The 18,878-nt window shown below is 36.7% G+C and overlaps 1 protein-coding gene across 1 annotated transcript; it reads right to left on the reverse strand.

The window, feature by feature from the left end:
- Nucleotides 1–15,725: 15,725 nt before the first annotated feature.
- On the reverse strand, nt 15,726–17,467 carry Aos1 (SUMO1 activating enzyme subunit 1). The gene is made up of 6 exons (XM_011499287.1): nt 17,272–17,467; nt 17,021–17,192; nt 16,690–16,946; nt 16,288–16,463; nt 16,071–16,203; nt 15,726–15,990 (listed from the first exon to the last, which is right to left on the reverse strand). Exons 1-6 carry the CDS (start codon nt 17,364–17,366, stop codon nt 15,831–15,833), a joined length of 993 nt encoding a protein of 330 aa, XP_011497589.1. The 5' UTR covers nt 17,367–17,467; the 3' UTR covers nt 15,726–15,830.
- Between the last annotated feature and the right edge of the window lie 1,411 nt (nt 17,468–18,878).

Here is an 18,878-nt window from a genome sequence, read left to right on the forward strand (position 1 = left end):
GAGAGAGAGTGAGCGAGTGAGTGAGTGAGAGGCGGTAGGGGTGATGGCAGGGGACAGATGACAGGAAACGAGACATATTTTTCCGTAAGAATCGCGAAAAAAAGATACGACTGTGGGTGAAGCCGCGATAGCCGAAAAGCATTTCACGACGTAAACTAAAATAATGCTCGACAGAATCGAACAAAAGCATGAAATATGGACTGTGCACGGACTACATGAGCGGTGTGTCCTTCGGTAACTTATGATACACTTCCGATTTCGACGTTCAGGGAAAGGCAAAAAAGCAGAAAAAACGACAGGACAGACTTGCGCGACGCTTGCACTCCATTACAGTTTTAGTGAAATCGAAGGCAAAAAGTGCGTCATACTTCCGCATTTCGAGTTCACTTCTCGCTTCTATTATTATTATTGCTTATATTGTTATTGTTATTGTTATTATTATTGTTTTTATTATTGTTTTGTATTGTTTTTATTGTTGTTGTTATTATTATTATTATTATTATTATTATTATTATTATTATTAAAAATCTTCTTTTTTGCGCAAAGAACGCTCATGGCTACGCCAAGCCGTAGTCTCAGATTTACGGGTTTTGATAAGCTCGCGAACCGAGTTATTATCCGGAATAATCTTTTGCAAACGTCACTTTGGCGTATACATAAATTTGATGAATAAGATTTTTGCGATTTTTTAGCCTATGCGCGAAAGATGGTAAATAAGTCGTTCGGTTGAATTGCGTGCAACATTTCATTGTAAACATAATGTCGCCTATTAAAGCGGCTTTCCATTTCCAACACGGCTAAGCCCAATTCCTCACTGTTATCATTCCGCATGTAATTTGCAATTTTTCGATAATTTAATTCTCGCGTGATAAGAAGAGTATGATTATTTTATCAAGAGACGCGTGAGCGCTAAAAGCCCTTATAATGAATAGCTACATCCATCACCTCAATTTTCATCTAAATGTCATGTCTGAGCTCCAAGTTGATCAATCCTTATGAAACCGAACTTAATCGAATCCTAATCAATAGCAGGAGACTGATAAATCATTTGACAGTGGCTACAATCTCAAGTCATTAGATATTAGATCAATTGCTTAAGTAATCACATAACATTCGACTCGTTGACAAAGACAACGAAACAAAATGTTTATTGAATCGCTTAAATAACAAATTCTCCTCGACGCTATTCTCATATTTCCACTTTTATATTATTAGCTTTTATAAGTTTGTGTGCCTATGTATTTATTTGACTGTCCACGTGACGTTTTATACATTTATTCCGGTGAAATATGTAAGATTTTATTCCACTGCTTAAAGTGCTGGTAATTCTATTTCTTCGAGATTTCGCATTATTAAGGATGGAAGAAAAAATATTCAAATAAGTAGAGAAAATGTACATGGTCTCCTTAAATCGTTTATTTCTCTAAGGTACATTGACATACGAAATTACCGAATACATTAACTTTACGTATTAAAATCCCGAGTAAAAGAAAACATTTATAATCCGATTAATTTAATAACTTTATTTAATCAGAGATCAACGTTTCCTAATGAGCAACATCCCACCCCCTTCGATTCCAAATAGTTAAATGTACTTGTCATATTATTCGTGAAAACTCCCTCGGACAAAATGTCCAATGTATATGTACAAAATAATCTCCTACCACCTCGTAAAAATACCCGAGCGTGGATCTTTACTGTTCCGGGAAGAATTCTTTCGGTGCATACCTTATACCTTAACTTATACCTTATATCGCAATTACAGGGCGCAGCTTATACCTTAACCTGTATATTCATATTACAGCGTAAATTTGTATGTGGTTAACCAAGTTTTATCAACACCGATGCTCCTGTCGCGTCAGAATGTAAACGTTGCGCCGACATGTGTTGAGTACGACAGCCTCGGAGCTGAAAATGTGAGCGCGCGATCGCCAATCGAAAAGTTTTCGTCAAAGCTCGAGCGGCCCATTCCCAGGCAAGTTAAGGAGTATCGAACATTCGTCACGCTCGCGCGAAATGTTAATTATCATGGCTGTGTAGTTGGCGAATTACCAGGGCAAATCTGCAATAAATATTCATGATCATCGGTAGAGGGGCGAAAACGCCACGACAGGCCAACAGGATTCCGATAAGGAAAATACAAGCGTTCTTATCGAGCGGACAATTAATCGTGGCATTACAGATCCCTCGGTGTCGCGCGCAAGCGCATTACAATTGAAATCGCATCCGCGGGTGGGCAGGTCGGAGGTATCGCGCTAAGGATCTCGCACTCGTGGGAGAAGATTTTTGGGGGCTGGAGAGCATTGGCTGGGCATTAGCGTGATCTCGTCGAGCGAGATAATAAAGTAGCTCGCGGCGATTCATAAAGTTGTCGAGTGCGTGCGTGCGTGCGTGCACCCACATACAAAGAAGCCGGAGATATTCGTAGGAGTCGGGATCATCGATTTGCGTGGCGGCGTAGTCGTCGTCTGGGCTGTTGACCCTCCCCCGCTCGCGCCTCCTCCTTGCCAACATAACTCACGGGCACGGTTCACGGGCCGGCGAGGGTAAGGTGGTGGGTGGAGGGCGGAGGATGGATTGGTGGGTGGGGGGTGGGTGGGGGGTGGGTGGGGAGGCAGGAGGAGGGCATTATATCCCCGATGCTCGTGCGTCTTCCGCTTCTGCGTTCGAGGCCGGAGATTCACGGCCGCCTCGGAGACGTCGCTGCCCGTGGAGCCGTTTCCGCTTCTCGTTCCTTCCCCCACCCCCTGCCCTGCCCCTCGACGGCGGATTAATTGCCGGTACTGGAGGGGCGCCCCGTCGAAATTGATAACGTTAGACACGCTAAGTTTTCGCGCGCCACTTGGACGGCGAACTCCAACCGACGATGAATGGATGAGGAATTTACGCAATGGCGCGTGAGGTCGCGCGACTTGGCCGTTACTCCGCTTGTATTGTTGAGATGGTGAGCGGGGACGATCGTGGGGACGATTTATTAGAAAAATTAGGAATTATCCTCTCATTGGCCGCTTCTCTTATTATAAAGGGAAGCCATAGTGTCTCGATTCTTCGAGTCCTAAAAGTTGATTTTCCCCTCGAACATTAACTCGGGGCATTCGAGCATCGAGTATTTTCGATTAATTATGCCGCGATGGGGGGCTGATCGCTGCTTCGACTGGCTTATCAAAATGTCGCGCACGAACGTCGATAAGTTTAAAGGACTCGGAAATTATATTTGAATATCTGTTAGGCTTTGATCATACGTTACATTGTGCACGTATACGATATTTTCTTTCACTTTTCACGTAATTCCAAGTAAACTGCTTAGCCAAATATACTGAAATTGAACCAAATTACGCTTGAGTGATAAGTCTTCGGAATTGCTGTATAAACGAGGAATACCAATGTCTGCCGTCTGCCTTTCGACATTACTTAAGAAATAAAGGAAATCTTTTGATATAAGAAAAAGATTCATAAAGCGGCAAAAGTAGATAAAAACCCGATTCAACTTATTTATTTAGTAATTTTATCTAACTAAATATATATTTATCTAAGCGTGTATTTAACGTTAACGTTTGTTTCTTCTTTCTATTAATTTTACTATTTATTTTTTTTATCTTTTCCTTTTTTTTTGGTATTGCCGCAAGTAAAGCGAGTAGTGTATTTGATATTAGTAATTACAGTTTATATACACACATATTAGAGATCTTTTTGGTGCTGGATAGTGTACTATAACTTTTTTCATTTTCTCATTTCATTATCCTTTATTATTTTTCTCATTTCATTCATTTCGAACATATTTCCTTTTTCGGGACAGAATGAAAGAAAAAAATATACAAACAAAAACTCAAAGCAAACAAATAGTTAATTATAAAGTAATTAAATAGCGCTTAATGTGTTGAAATGAATAAAAATATAGGAATAAAAATAGCGATAGAGGCAAGAAATAATATCGCTCTAAATAAGCTTAATTCTCTTTCATTTGCCTGACAAACTCACCGTACCCCATGCGCATGCGAATTAACATTTGTACACACATGTAGATAGTACCGTAATTGCAACCATTTTCATTTATTGAAATACATAATGGCTTTATTACCTCTATCAATACCATCGAAATATTCTCACACATTATCAGCGTCTAGCGTTTTTATATACATATATATATATATATATATATATTTTTTTTATTCTCGTGTTTCTCCGAGCTCTTTTGCTTCGATAACATTCTAATAATCATCGATTGCGATCACATTTGATCACAAAATGAAATTTTATATAAAGAAGAAGAACGACAATTAATGACAATCGCATAATATTCCCATTATTATTAGAATATAATGACTTAAATATGAAATATCTTTTATCGCTTCTTAATTTAGTGCAATCGTTTGCTATATATATATATTAATTAATTATCAAACATTATCGATATTTAGAATAATTTTGTACACATTAATCAATCTCGCGTTGCTGATTATAATTTTAAATGATATGCATTCAATTAAATGGTATTTAATTTATACATTATCTCGTGGTCCCATCATCTTACTTTTAATCTACAATTTCCTTTAATATTTTAACTAACTGCAAAGTCTATGTGAATGTGTGCGGGAGCGCGTGTGTGCGTGTGCGTGTGCGCAGGTAAGTAAAAAAATCAATATGACATTAGCTAGTATCATATAAAGCTAATTCAGTGATTTTTATAACTGAAAGCATAGAGCGGAACAAGGGTAATGCAATGGGTCTATGTGCGGATAATGGGAGAGCACATCGTATTAGGCAAATCACTCAAACCTCAAGTACACATCTTAATTTTTCGTAACCTTGGCGGCTACACTTTACCAGAAAACATAAAAGTTTAACACACAAAATCGTAAATTTCCCGGCCAACTATACCTCTGCCTAGCTATTGGACACTGGAATTTCCACTACATTATTCTCTCCACGGCATTTCTGCATTCGCGGTATACACCGCGCTATATACAATGATCGGTCGATCGTATATCCACTAACGCCATTAGCCGCCGCCCCCCCCCCCCGACTCAACCAACGTAGCCAGTCGCCTATCGCTCCAGGCAGCTATAACGGTTTGCAAGAAGGAAAGAAGGAACGCGGCTTCTAGAATATTCATCGGAAGGCCTAGGGTAGACGAAGGGAAAAAAGTCGGATATAAACTCGAGCACTTGGTGGGCACAGGCTTGAATATGCATTAGAAGGCGCGCGCGCGAGCACTAATAGACCGTCGACTGAGCATAAACTTTGTTTTCCATCAACACGGGATCGCGGAGAACGATAAAGGGCGAGCTAATAAACCACGTGGAGCCTTTTTCCGTCTTCACGATAACGAGGGGCGGACGAGCGGGCGAGGAAGAAGGACGAAAAAACGGCAGGCTTCCGGGGCACTCGAAACCGCGTGTCCGCTGATATTTCATGGGGTCAATCCTTCGGGTCTTGGCGTGCGGCAACGCGGTACTTATACGCCGACATGACGAATACATACCCATTTTACTCGGCAGGCTTGGCACAATGTATCGCACTTTACGAGTCGAGAACCCCCCACCACCACCACCACCACCACCACCACCACCACCACCACCACCACCACCACCACCACCACCACCACCACCACCACCACCACCACCACCACCACCACCACCACCACCACCACCACCACCACCACCACCACCACCACCACCACCACCACCACCACCACCACCACCACCACCACCACCACCACCACCACCACCACCACCACCACCACCCCTCTCATTCTCTCACTCACTCATTCTGTCTCTATGCAAGCCGCGCGAATAAGGAAGAGGGCTTGGCGGCACTCAGATTTTATTACGTTATTTTGTTAATGCACTGCGGACCGCCCGAAGTGGTGTGCACCACGGGTATACGGCGTCATGGTAGCCTCGGCTAAGATATTAGTTTATGTCTATCCCTGCAAGTCGCCGTGCCCGCGCCATGAAATACTTTTATACCTTGGCAAGTCGTGGAGCTGCACCGGCAGCGTTATGGCCGTTCGCGTGTCTCGTCTCGTGCGAGCTAACGACCGAAATCCCTGGGCACGACGATCGTCGAGTTAGACGCCCGATTTTACTCGACTCTTTCAGGCCCAAGTGGAAGCGCTGAGATTCTTCTCCAGGTGATGGCGTAACAAATTCCTTTTCTTTCCGTGCTTCGGTTTTCGTTACACCCCTCGCCTACCCGCCCGCATCGCCCATCCCTCCGCTCTATCCTTCTACACCACATTTTTCTTCTCTTTTCTTTTTTTTATTTCCGTCGCTTGCCGACGCTCTCTTTTCTCCTCTATAGTCTACTTTGTTTTCGCTACGAAGCTGGATTGCTTAACGGCGAGTGCTATTCCTCTTTGTAAAAAAAAGGTTATTACAATTAATATTGCGTACATGCGCGAACTTCTATAAATAGTCAGAAGATAACGTTCAAAGTAGCGCGTCAATTTTCGCATGTTACTACTCTCTGTACGACTGTATGAAATTTGAAGTTCAGGCGAGAGTTTCGGACGCTGAAATTGCAATAATCATTATAAATTATCGAATCGCCAACAAACGAACGCTATTGGCTATTGCAACAATATGGCCACCACCTGGTCGAGAGATTGATTCGAGCAATTTATTAGGCAATTACGTTGATGTTGCAAAAATCTTGGTTGAATACCAATGAATGCTTAAGAAATGTAGTCAACGAGAATAAATATTAAATGCTGGACATGTAGGTCCTTTATTCGAGGGGAATAAGCGCGTAGAGTATTAAAGGTTTTAAGACTCGGAAAGTCCTAATAAGCTCATGTGGATTGGAATATCATCACTTTATTACTATATACTACTTTTGATAAATATACATTTATGCTTGAACGCGCCTCGACATTATAAATTTATTAAATAGCGTAGCCGACCAGGCTAAATACAATACGCCATTAAAGTTGTCGCGTACAAAACAAATATCCTTACTAATAATAACCGTGAATTTATGGCGATGGTAGATGAAGTCCGAGAAAAGAAAGGAGTCGCGTGTTAATTTAAATTTTAATAACTTAACGCAACATTTTCATGGTGCTCAAATAATTACTTAAGATAATACAAAAACAAAACTATCCTTGTTCACCGAACACAAAGCCATCGACGCGCGCCATTCAGATATTCGCAAAAAGAGGAGGCATAATCGTGCCAGGGGCCACGAGCGACGCCCACAGTCTCATTCGAGTTAATTAGAAAAATTTTCACAACGGATAAACATTCATTTGCGCTTTCAAGTTAATAATAATCTCGGCAGCCGCTCATAGACCGGGTGCGCCTCACGGACACAAAGCACAATAACGCACACCGGCTTAGCGGATTCTCGTTTCATTATCGATAATTAACTCTGCGATTGCTGTGGAACAAAGTCACGCGTCATCCGCGACGTGCATTGTTCGGCGTATAAAAATCTCCACTGCGGTCTCTATAAATTTCTCGATCCCCGATCGTTTTTATTTGCGTCACCCCTTTACGCCGCCCGCCCAATTCCTGCCGTGTGCGACGAGGGCGAACGAAGGGAGAGAGGACGAGGTGACGCGAGGAGACGACGAGACGGGTACGAAGACAAGACGGAGAGCTCGAACAACGAAAATGGTATTCGCTATAACTGCCACCGAGTTATAATATCCCCGGCACAGAGCCATGGCCTCTCTCGTATCACATCCACCTCCATCCATCCACCTCCATCCATCCTCCATCCACCTCCATCCATCCTCCATCCACCTCCATCCATCCACCTCCATCCATCCACCTCCATCCATCCTCCATCCATCCACCTCCATCCACCTCCTCCTCCTCCTCCATCTCCTTCCGAGCCTCACCGCCGGTGGTCCCTTGCCACGGCGTTTATCCGCTTGCGGTATTTCCCCACCCCGCATTATCGCTAGCGGAGCTCTCGCTTCGTTACCACCCAAAAGAGACAAACGGAGACGGAAAAAAGTTAATAAAGAGCCGGGCGCACGCGTGGAAAGGCGCGCTGATGCCAAGCCGTCGCCTCCTATCTCACTCCTACACTCTTTATCTGACTCGTTTGCGGTGGTTGTTCGCTCACGTATCGGCGATCCTTAGCACCGCGAGGACGCGACTCGCAATTATGAGATACCCACCTCGACGGTACGCTCCTTAGCCATTGACAGCAACGCTCCTCCCTCGATTCCATATTAATGCGGGCAATGCGATCCTCTAATTGAGCAAGATTAGCTATTGAGGATCGGTTGATCGTCTTGGTCCGATCGCCTCTTACTTAGTCTGGCCTTAAATTTTAGATTATCACTGGCTTCGTTATGCGATAAGCATCCACTGCTGACCAGCCACGTCGTATTTCCTTCGTAAGCTTCCTCGGCCAAATAAAGAACCACTCACCTTAGGCTTCGAGGCTCTTGCAATACGATAATTTACTGTTCATAAGATAATGCCGATCTTCTGAATCTGACCTATCGACGAGATTTAATGGCACTCATCTTCATTAGATGCTTCGTTCGATCTTCTTCATTACGTTAAAATGATAAACAACGGAAGGGATCGAGAGAAATATTTATCCGACAGAGACTATATGCTAAGGAAAATTTAATCATGAAGGCGGAATGAAATCGCTGAAAAGAAGGCCATTAACAAATTAAGTGCTTTTACTTGGCCGAAAATCTCGATATCGTAATTACTTCATCTTATTTATCTCTTTACTTATACATTTTATCGGTGCTCGTGGTTTTTCATGTTCGTGTGTGCGCGGTGTGTGCGCGGTGTGTGTGTGTAAGCGCGCGTGTGCGGGTGAATGGGGCGGGAGGGGGGGGGGATGGAGCGAATGTAACAAGTCACATAACGGAATATATTCAATAAAATTTTAGTGGATAAAAATTGAATGATATGCGATTACGCAAGAGTATGATATAAATGTAATAAATAATAACGAAGCGATTGGAAAATTTCTCTACCATTAAATGATGCGAATGCATTAAAAACGTTTAAAATACACGATATTAAGCATAAAATTACTTATATCCATAAGTATTTAGTATAGTACTCCATAAGTACTCGTATTTTATTGGCCATTTTTTATGATAATTACGATATATATATAAAGTGCACTTCTTTTATATACATACATACATATAAATTAGAGACATAGCATGTAATTATGTACATTTAGGACAAAATCTTGATAAGTGTGAGCTATTACTCGAAGGTTAGCGTTAATTCTGCACTTGCAATCAGCACGAACACTCGGACAATGATGAAATAATGCTTTAATGTTTTGCCTCATAACAATTAGGACATTTAAATGCATTGAAAACTTCTATTCATAAAGTAAAGCATTTACTTGTAATCTTTTCATAAAACCAAATTGCTTTATCTAGTGGTCATTTTGCCAGTCATTAAAACGTTAATTACACATTCGTGTCTTACTCGTGCCATAACACGCGCTTCGTTCGCACAATTGTCGCAGTAACAGTAACAACGGTAACAAATATTTAGTGGCAATCTAACGAATGTGATCAGAAGTTGCTTTTAGCTTCATCATGTTCACTTATTGAAAGATAAATCTCATATGCACAATATGCGAATTTCTAATAATAAACTCCGGCAGTGTTAACATTCTGTTAAGGGACCTGAGAAACAAGGGCGATAAATTTTACATGGCCTAAACGCACACAGACCGTTCACAATTCGGTCCACTTCTCCTAAGACTTCCCCAGCTAACCGCGTGGAGTTTACAACCCAACATTTAAATACAAACTCCCTTACCCCTCCCCCCAAACCCATCGCGCCCCTGCTTTTATCTTCGTCTCTCTCTCTCTCTCTCTCTCTCTCTCATTTCTCTTCACCTCTATAAACCTCTCTCTATCCCTCTATCTCACTCAATATCTCTCTCTCTCTCTCTCTCTCTCTCTCTCAATCTCAATCTCTCTCTCAATCTCTCTCTCTCTATCCCTCTCAATCTCTCTCTCAATCTCTCTCTCACTCTAACCTATCCTTAAAGCAGTTTCACATCGTTAAGGGCTGGCTGTTGCGGTCCGCGTCGATGTGCATTCACCAGGACCATTTTAACGTCGGCAATAATTTTTGTCGCACCTCGTAAATCATAACTCGTTCGTGTTCAAAGTGAAATGCAACGTTTGTATAGACGAGAGTGGAGTATCGTGCATATGCATATTAGAGTGAGGCATGTGTCGACCAATGCTACGTTGGTCCTCAGCGAATCGCGCTCGACTTTCACCCGGGATTTTTCTACTCGAAATTGACTTTATGTGTTTTCAATGGAAGGGGAAGTTGGGAGGGGGGGAGGGGATTTCGAACTATACCCCCCCCCCCCCACCCCCCATGTCATTCTTTTTTTTTTCTTTTTCTTCTTCTGCTTTTCGTTACATTTATCGCGATTGCAGTAATTTTACGAATACGAATGCTCAAAAGAGAATAATTGAAGAGGCTATTCTATTGAATAAATGTAATTATCAAATGCATTCAATATCTGATATTGCGTAAAAAATAAAATAAATAAAAATTTCAAGATGAATTATATTATGAATTATGAACTATCTATTACTTTTCTAATTCATTTGAATTACCAAAGGATTTTCACTCTTCCCACTTATTTCGATATTTCAAATAAATTCATGACTTTTTATTTTATATTTAAATATCCAGCGCTATTTTATACAATGAAAATATTTCTTTAATATCGCTAAAAGATCCTTTGGAACAGTAGCAATTTAATCAAAATAATACTTTTCATATGGAACATTTAGAAGATCCGAATCATTTGCTTAAATACATGACGAAGTGGTTAAGTAACTTATTGTCAATAAGATTACACAATTAATTTTTAACGAATTCTTCTTCAATCCAACTGCACATGCAAGTATTATAATAATTATAATTGTGCTCGTACAATTAATTCGCGGCACTCTACGTCATTGAAATATGTCGTCGATAAATACAGTAAATAATTGAAATAAATGAAACACTTATTATACTGTCACTTCCCATGTTTGCCAAACGTACTAAGGGAGCAACGTATCCTTAATGATTCGGTAAACAGATGAAGAAAAAAGGCGTTAAAAAGAGCCTTTATTGTCGGTAAACGAAAGCCTGACTCACCTACGTCAATCATAGCCCGGCCTTTTCTGATGGTGCGACTTAATAAGTTCAACGTCAAATCGCGTGACTACCCCGAGAGACGAATACCGAACGTCGACTTTTTTTCTTCACGAATGCCAGTATTTTAACTAGTTTTTTTTTCTCACGCCATTCATTACTTATGAAGAGGATTTTTTTTTTTCTTATTCTTTTTCTAATTTTTTTTTTATTTTCTTAACCACTTTTATTCCGTCTGTGTACAAACTGTCGTAAAATCAAACGCGAAGCTTGCGTTTAAGTTCTTAGAATTTTTGCGATTAAATTTGCATGATAAATAATGGCTGCGTGCGAGACTACTTGAAAATATGATAATGGTGATACTGCTATTATTTATTAATTTTATTTACCTTTTGTTGTACTTCACGTTGTACGTTTAGCATTGCATAATAATTTAGTTTGCGATATTGACTCTTTTTTTCATTTTTTTTTTTTTTTTTTTTTTTTTTTTTTTTACAAATTTACACTATATTTATTGTAGTCGAACCTATGAAAATTAAATCTAACCTATCATTATAAGCGCAAAGGTTCTTTCGAATTCTAATTATATTAAATATTTATTAAATGCCTTTAAACTATTTATTTTAACTGCTCGTTTCGTTTAATATGTTGCATTTGTATTTGTATTTGTGGATATTTTCTTGTGCTACCGAATAATAACTAACCTGAAAATGTTATGTTAAAGTTCCTTTTTTTTTTTATCAAATGTACCGAACTTCGATAAACTTAAACTAGTTTGTTGAGGAGATTTAAACTTTTTAAATAAGATTTTGTCTTAAAAGTGCTGAAATAATCAAAAAATGGGCTTACTTGTAAAAACTTTTAAATGATACATTTGAGTTTTATATAATGTTTGCAAAATCTAATGAAGCTAATAATCTAACAAAATTTAACTCCCTAATTTCCCATATTATTTGGTTAATAATAATATGAAAAGTGTGGTAATTCTACTTCAATACGCGATGTATTCATTATTTATACAGATATTAATTTGTTTTACTAGCTCTTACGATAAATATTAATGTAAAAAATACATTCGTATGTCAACATATAAAGCTTACGTATGTTAGCCGAATAATGAGGATAATATGCATTGCAATGACGTTATATTTTTAAATGTTAATTCTTTTATTATTATACGCGATTTTATCCAACAATCATTGTACAATTCAAAGTATTTACAATTTCTATCGTCCATCATGAATATTCAGCTTAATGCTCTAATTGTCTTTTTATACTAAGTTTTTCATTCACATAAAAGGAGCCGTAGAGAGGGAGGATATCGTACATTAAAGCTCGACCATTGCTTCTACAATTTTTAAAATAAAAAGTCAAAAGTCTGTACAACAAGCAGATATACGCCGATTAATGGGCCTAGTAATAAAGATATAAAATGAGTATCGATGGAACTCGACAATCATAATAATTCGTTCATCAACGAATGGTTAAAAGGCAAGCGGTATAAATCTCGTCTGACGAAAAGTATTTTCCATGCAAAGCAGCACCGACTCGTTAATTAAACGCTCGTCGAAAAATCAGCGCAACCGGCGAGTTACAAATGGAAAAGCTCACAGTGACAACCCGTGAGATTAAGTTGAGATCCAATAGAGCACTCAATTATCTCCACCCCATGTTTTAAGGTCGCAATGCGTGCGCCACGACGTATCGCGCATGAGAAGAAGGAAAAAGGCGCCAATCGTTTATCTTCGTGTCTCATCCCTCTCTCACCGTCTCTCTCTCTCTCTCTCTCTCTCTCTCTCTCTCATTCTCTCTCACCGTCTCTCCCGTTCTGCCTAGCATTGTCTTTCTCTTTACGACAAATGGACGTGGTCGAGATATAGAAAGGAAGACCCCGGAGGTGGGAGAAAATCATCGGCGGTCACGTGCCGCGCCGGTTGAATTAATAATGAAATGTCAAAGTCTCGTTCTCTATCTATCTCTCTCTCTCTCTCGCTCGCTCTCGCTCTCTCTCTCTCTCTCTCTCTCTCTCTCTCTCTCTCTCTCGATTTCGAGGGGCGTGAGTCAGGCGCGTGTACGAGTGGCTCATCGGGAAAACGTCAAACGGATAATTCAGCGCCCATAGGAGGACACGTGGCGATGCCGTTAGGATGTGCTCCACGAGTCCACATTATCGCCTACATGTGCTCTATACCTGCGCCTTTTTGTTTGGTGCATTAAGCGCGTTTAAGCGCACCGCCAACTTCATTTGTTAAACTTCGCATCAATTAAAGAAATCTATTTATCTTTATTCGCGATCAATTTCATGTAAATATCGTCGTGATTCGCCTGTCGCGATGGCAGCAGTGGTTAATTCGATCAGAAGGAGCGAATTTCTCATTTTTAGCCTGTGAAACTTAGATTAATTATCCTCTTACGTTATCCTTATTTACAATCATCTTATAACTCGGCCCCTGTGATCAATCTTACAAAAGATCATTTTTCTTCTATCGTATACTTCCAAAACGACTCTCTATATTTTAATGAAATCGTTCGCTAATGCAACAGCACTCGACTCATTATGTCTTTATCCATCTATTTACTTCGCCTATCCCCTTTAATATAATAATACTTAAAATACGTTATATACGACACTAAAACATTATTAACTCAATTAATCTTAGAGCATAATTACGAAATAGACTCTTTTTATTCTCCATTTCCTTTGTGCAGTGATTCTTATTTAATTCATTTATCAGCTTTAAATAATTATAATTAATATTCGTACGCAACGTTTGCTGTTTAATAGATCTAACGGAATAGATTGACATACGCGGCTTGTCTCGTTATAAATGTGTAAATATAATAATTACTCCAAATAACGTAAAAAAAAACAAAAAGTCAGAGAGAACCTCCTTGTACTGAATAAACTTTAGGAAACATTAGCGAAGGCTGATGTTGATAGAATTATGTTTCCAAGTTCCACGACCGAAATCGTCACAAATGTCCGTTATATTTTCACCGGCAAAATTAAAAATGATAATGAGAAAAAGAAATAGGATACAGCGATATTCGCTGCCGGGTAAGGAGGTGATTCCAAGTTCGTCAAAACTTGTTGCAAAATCAGTCCTTTTAAAGAAAAGAGTCTGAAAATCCCATTCGCATGTTTCACTTGTATCGTGACGATCTCGCGACTAGTGAAAGACGTTGTGCTGTCAGAGGCAAAATAGCTCCTTGAAATTAAGATGAAATCGAGCCTTTTTCCCTTCTGAAAGGGACTATAAAGCACGAATTAAGAAGATAGCGGTATCTCGAAGGAATTCGTGCACAAGGAAGTTTTTATTAAAATTATTAAAAGTGCTTCACCATAAACTTCACGAATAATTTTAAAGCGAAGGAAATCGTTGGGGTTGGGAAACGTTTAAATATTTAAATATACTCCCTACTTTTTAATAGTCCTTATTACATTTATTATAATTAAATTACATATTTTTTTATAATAATTTTTATAAAAATGTGGCGTACAGATTATCGAAGAATTACTAAAGAAAGTAATTTAATAAAATTTGCAATAAGAAACGAGGGATTTGCGATTATTTTGGGGTGAGTTAAAATTTGTTAATTTAACTAAACTTCAATCGTCTGTATTAATTTGGAAACTTTGAATATGAAAATTAACATACAATTTGAAAGTAATATAAAAATAACGCAGGCTAATATAAAGTTCTAACACTTATTACATGATATTTTATTAATAATTTAGATAAATAATATATGAAATATAAATTTTAATAAATATAAATTGAAAAGATGAAAAAAATAATGGATTATCATATCGTTTAGATAACTCGTGACTTTCCCTATTATTATACTTTATATATATTAATTCTTTCATTTTTAATTATTGCCTGATAAGAATTATACATTCATAAAACTTTGAAACTACTTCCATAATAATAATAATAATAATAAATGATTAAAATTCACAAAGTCCGTAGGTAGTTTAATTAAGAAATATAATATAAACATAATACATTAAAAATTATAAATTGAAGGAAAATACTATAAATGTAATTGACGTCCGTATAATTTGTAATTTCATAAATTAAACGATAATACGAATATTGAAATACGCTATTTATATTGATATAATACTTAATGAAGACTCGTATGGGAACAAAAGTAAAAATCATCGGCCAGAATTAGAGAACAAAATAAAAAGTATGAATAAAATTAAAAATATAAGATTTATTAAAATTTCTCAATAATTAAATTGCGATGAAATACTTTAAGGATTCTTTTCAAAATAATCATATACAAAAGCAATATGTATCAATATATCAATATAATTTTTATTTTCATTAAATTTTTAAAAATATATCCTGTCATTTGCACCTAAGCGATTGAATCGTAAACTCCATTCCTTATTTTTAATATTATTTTATTCCACTTCAGTCTTCTGATAATATTTAAAACATATAAAACTACATTAACTATGCCTGCATTATCTAAAATGTCGTAATAAGAATGTTCACTTACTCCAATTATTATTGTATCGAATTTCATTTATTATCTTACATAGCTTAAATATACATAAAGAATTTAGTTAAAATTTTCTTTCGTAATTTTCTTACAAATGGCATTTACAAGATAAAAATTGCAGTAAAAATAGATCTTATTTAATTTTTATAATTCTCATAGATAGATTTTTCTATAATTATACTATTTAGATATAAATTAGGATAGTCTAAGAATTTGGCCACACATTGTACTTGGATTAAATATAAACAGATTGTTATGAGGTCTTTCTTTTTGCGAAACTGTTTTAATAATTTCTTGGCCAAGAACACCACCTACAATAGCGCATACAGGACTAATTTGAGCATAAAAGTCCCCACTGAAAATAAGTACAAAATTAAATAAATATTTACTCTTTTCTAAATTAAATTATATACTTTAACCATCTTTATTACTTACTTTAATAAATTATTTAATTTATTACAGAGATTGTATTTCTCAATGATTACTTTGGCTTCCTCGTTCAAGATATTTGTACTTCTATCGGTTGGCAAAGGACTCCTTTTATGATGTTCCCGAAAATTTAGCAAAACTGCAAAAGGTAAAATTTATATACGGTAGATGAAAATTTCAGCATAAGTTGAATAATAAATTGAAAAACTGTATGAAAATTTACCAAGAAGCAAATAATATGTATCGGAGTCTTTTGGGAGATTCGATGCATCTAAGATCTTCTCAAAAGGCACAAATTTCTCAAAACTCTTTATAGTCACGGTAACTTTTTCAAACTTGTCTTTGTTAATAGGCTCACCAGCTCCTAGCTGACGAACTTTTTTCGTTTGAACGATATCTCTAAATAAACAAAATGAAATTAAGAAATTGTTAATCTAACAATTTCACGTTTATTACACAAAAGCTTATGAAAATTTCTCTAATGTCGCATAATGTACAATAATTATCAAATATCAAACAGCGTAATTAAAAGCTGTGGTTAAAATGAATTGTCAAACAAAATTGCCAAACAAAAAAAATAGAAATGATCAACGGCAGGCATAATTTTATTAACTTAACTACTTACTCGGCGAATTCATGTGCTATTAAGTCAGCAAACGTATATCCAAATGTTCCCCAAACATCTCCCGCAAAAAATTTGGTATTGTATTTTCGACATGCGTTATTGATTCTTTTCATTTGATCTATAGTACATTCAGTAACCGATACTACATCAAAGTCTTTAAAATACTCTTCTGATTTATTGTCTATATTATCAGAATCCGCGATAACTTTAACCATAGGATTCAAGTTCTGGGCTCTCGCCAAAGACGCCTCTGCTCGCTAAAATAAAACATAATTTAAACTATAGGAAGAATTTATGCTTATGATCTAAATATATTAATAATACGACTTACATTGTTACCCACTTGATCACGAGGAATCAAGAATTGAGAACAAATGTCCTCAGCCGTAACTAGGTGATGATCTAAAAACGTTACCGATTTGATTCCAGCAAGTATAATATTTTTTGCCACCTCTGCTCCATATCCGTTTAATCCAACTATGAGAATACTTGCAGCTCGGAGTCTATGAAATTTGAATTACAAATTATTAGAAATTTTCAATAAACCGGTAAATTTAGAGGTTATGCACAGCGTTAGCTTACCGTTTTTGAGAATCAAGACCCCACAATCGAATTTGCCTATCATACAATTCAGCTTCGGCATCCGTTAATTCACTATTATTTTTTTGATCAACCATTTTTTAAAAGTTCAATTGTATCGTTAATTTTAATTGAAAATTAATCCTATTTACTCGTACTGTAATTGGCTTCGCAGAGGTTCGCTTTCAATTTACCTACGCGAGTGCCAATACAACTTTATCAATTACAAGACGAATCTTGCTTAAATTCATGCATTTTTGAAACAATTTAATGTTTAAAGTTTCAATATCATTGAATTGTTGACAATAAGAATTAGAAACATCAACATTTAAAAATTGAAATTGACATGTCTTTTTAACTTGGATTAAGTTAAAGGAAATCGTCGAAATTATGATTACATTTATTATTTGATTTAGCATCTCTTTATACATGATTACCAAAACCATGATTACAAAAATAAGTGAATATTACTTAAAATTACTAATGAAATAATAATATGATACTTTGTTATCAAGATAACCGTGGCGTATAAGCATAATGTGTCAAAAATAATTTTCTCATATTAAAATTTTTCCTCTTCTTTGTTTTTTCATAAACTCAATTTAGTTGATAAATTATTATTTTTTTTTTTTCTTATGAAAAATATCTTAAAAAACTCTTATTGTATGTGCAACTGATATATTGTTATAGAATATTGTTTTCTGTTATTTCAGCTCATCTCTACGCCATAAATTTTCATATTAATATAATATAAGGCTTAAAGACATTATTATGTGTATCATTACAGCAGAATATCTTCAAAGTCATACTTAACCAGACATTGTTAAAGCATCCGAAAGGATAAATAATCATAAGCCTTTTTATTTGTAATTGTGCCTAGGACATTGCAAAATTACCAAAGTCAAGCAAATCACATTAGTTGGAAATGTCAGGCAAATGTGGGAAAGTATGCGTGAGAATAATTGGACACGAATTTCGTGATTCTGCAAGTATTTATGCACAAGGTAACAGCGAATAATCATAAAGTACAATTATTATAAATCGGTATCATTGCCGCAAAAACATTCGTATTAGATGGTTTGACTCGTCGAGTTTCTCTATTCGATCCTTACAGTTAACCGTCCCGGGCGTGTTTAATGAAGCAAAAATTAACTGACGATCCCAAGCATTTGATAAATAAGGTTTTCGATGGAGCCTGAATCAAGATAGCGAGAACGAAAGAATTTGTATCTTTCAAAATGTTAATAAGGTCGTTGATATTAGAAAGTTCAATGATGTGTGAAGAAGTGATAAGAATCAAGAATTAAATGGTCAAGAATCAAAAATGTTTTCATAACGATGGATTTGCAATTGAAAATTATTTTTAAAAAAAAAACCGTTATATTATGTTATTTTTAAAATATTTATATTACTGTTGATATAGATTTTTTATTGAGTTTTAAGCATTGTTATGAGGTTACTACAATTTTTTATTTTAATATGTAAATATTTAAACAATAACGAATAAATTTTCTATACGTTTTTTTTTATAAATAATGCTGATGAAATCAGTAAATCGGAAATAATTATTACAGAATTTATTTCCAGTCTATTAAATTAATTAAATATTA

Source organism: Ceratosolen solmsi, unplaced genomic scaffold (assembly GCF_000503995.2).
Source record: "Ceratosolen solmsi marchali unplaced genomic scaffold, CerSol_1.0 scaffold2, whole genome shotgun sequence".
Taxonomy (NCBI): Eukaryota; Metazoa; Arthropoda; class Insecta; order Hymenoptera; family Agaonidae; genus Ceratosolen; species Ceratosolen solmsi.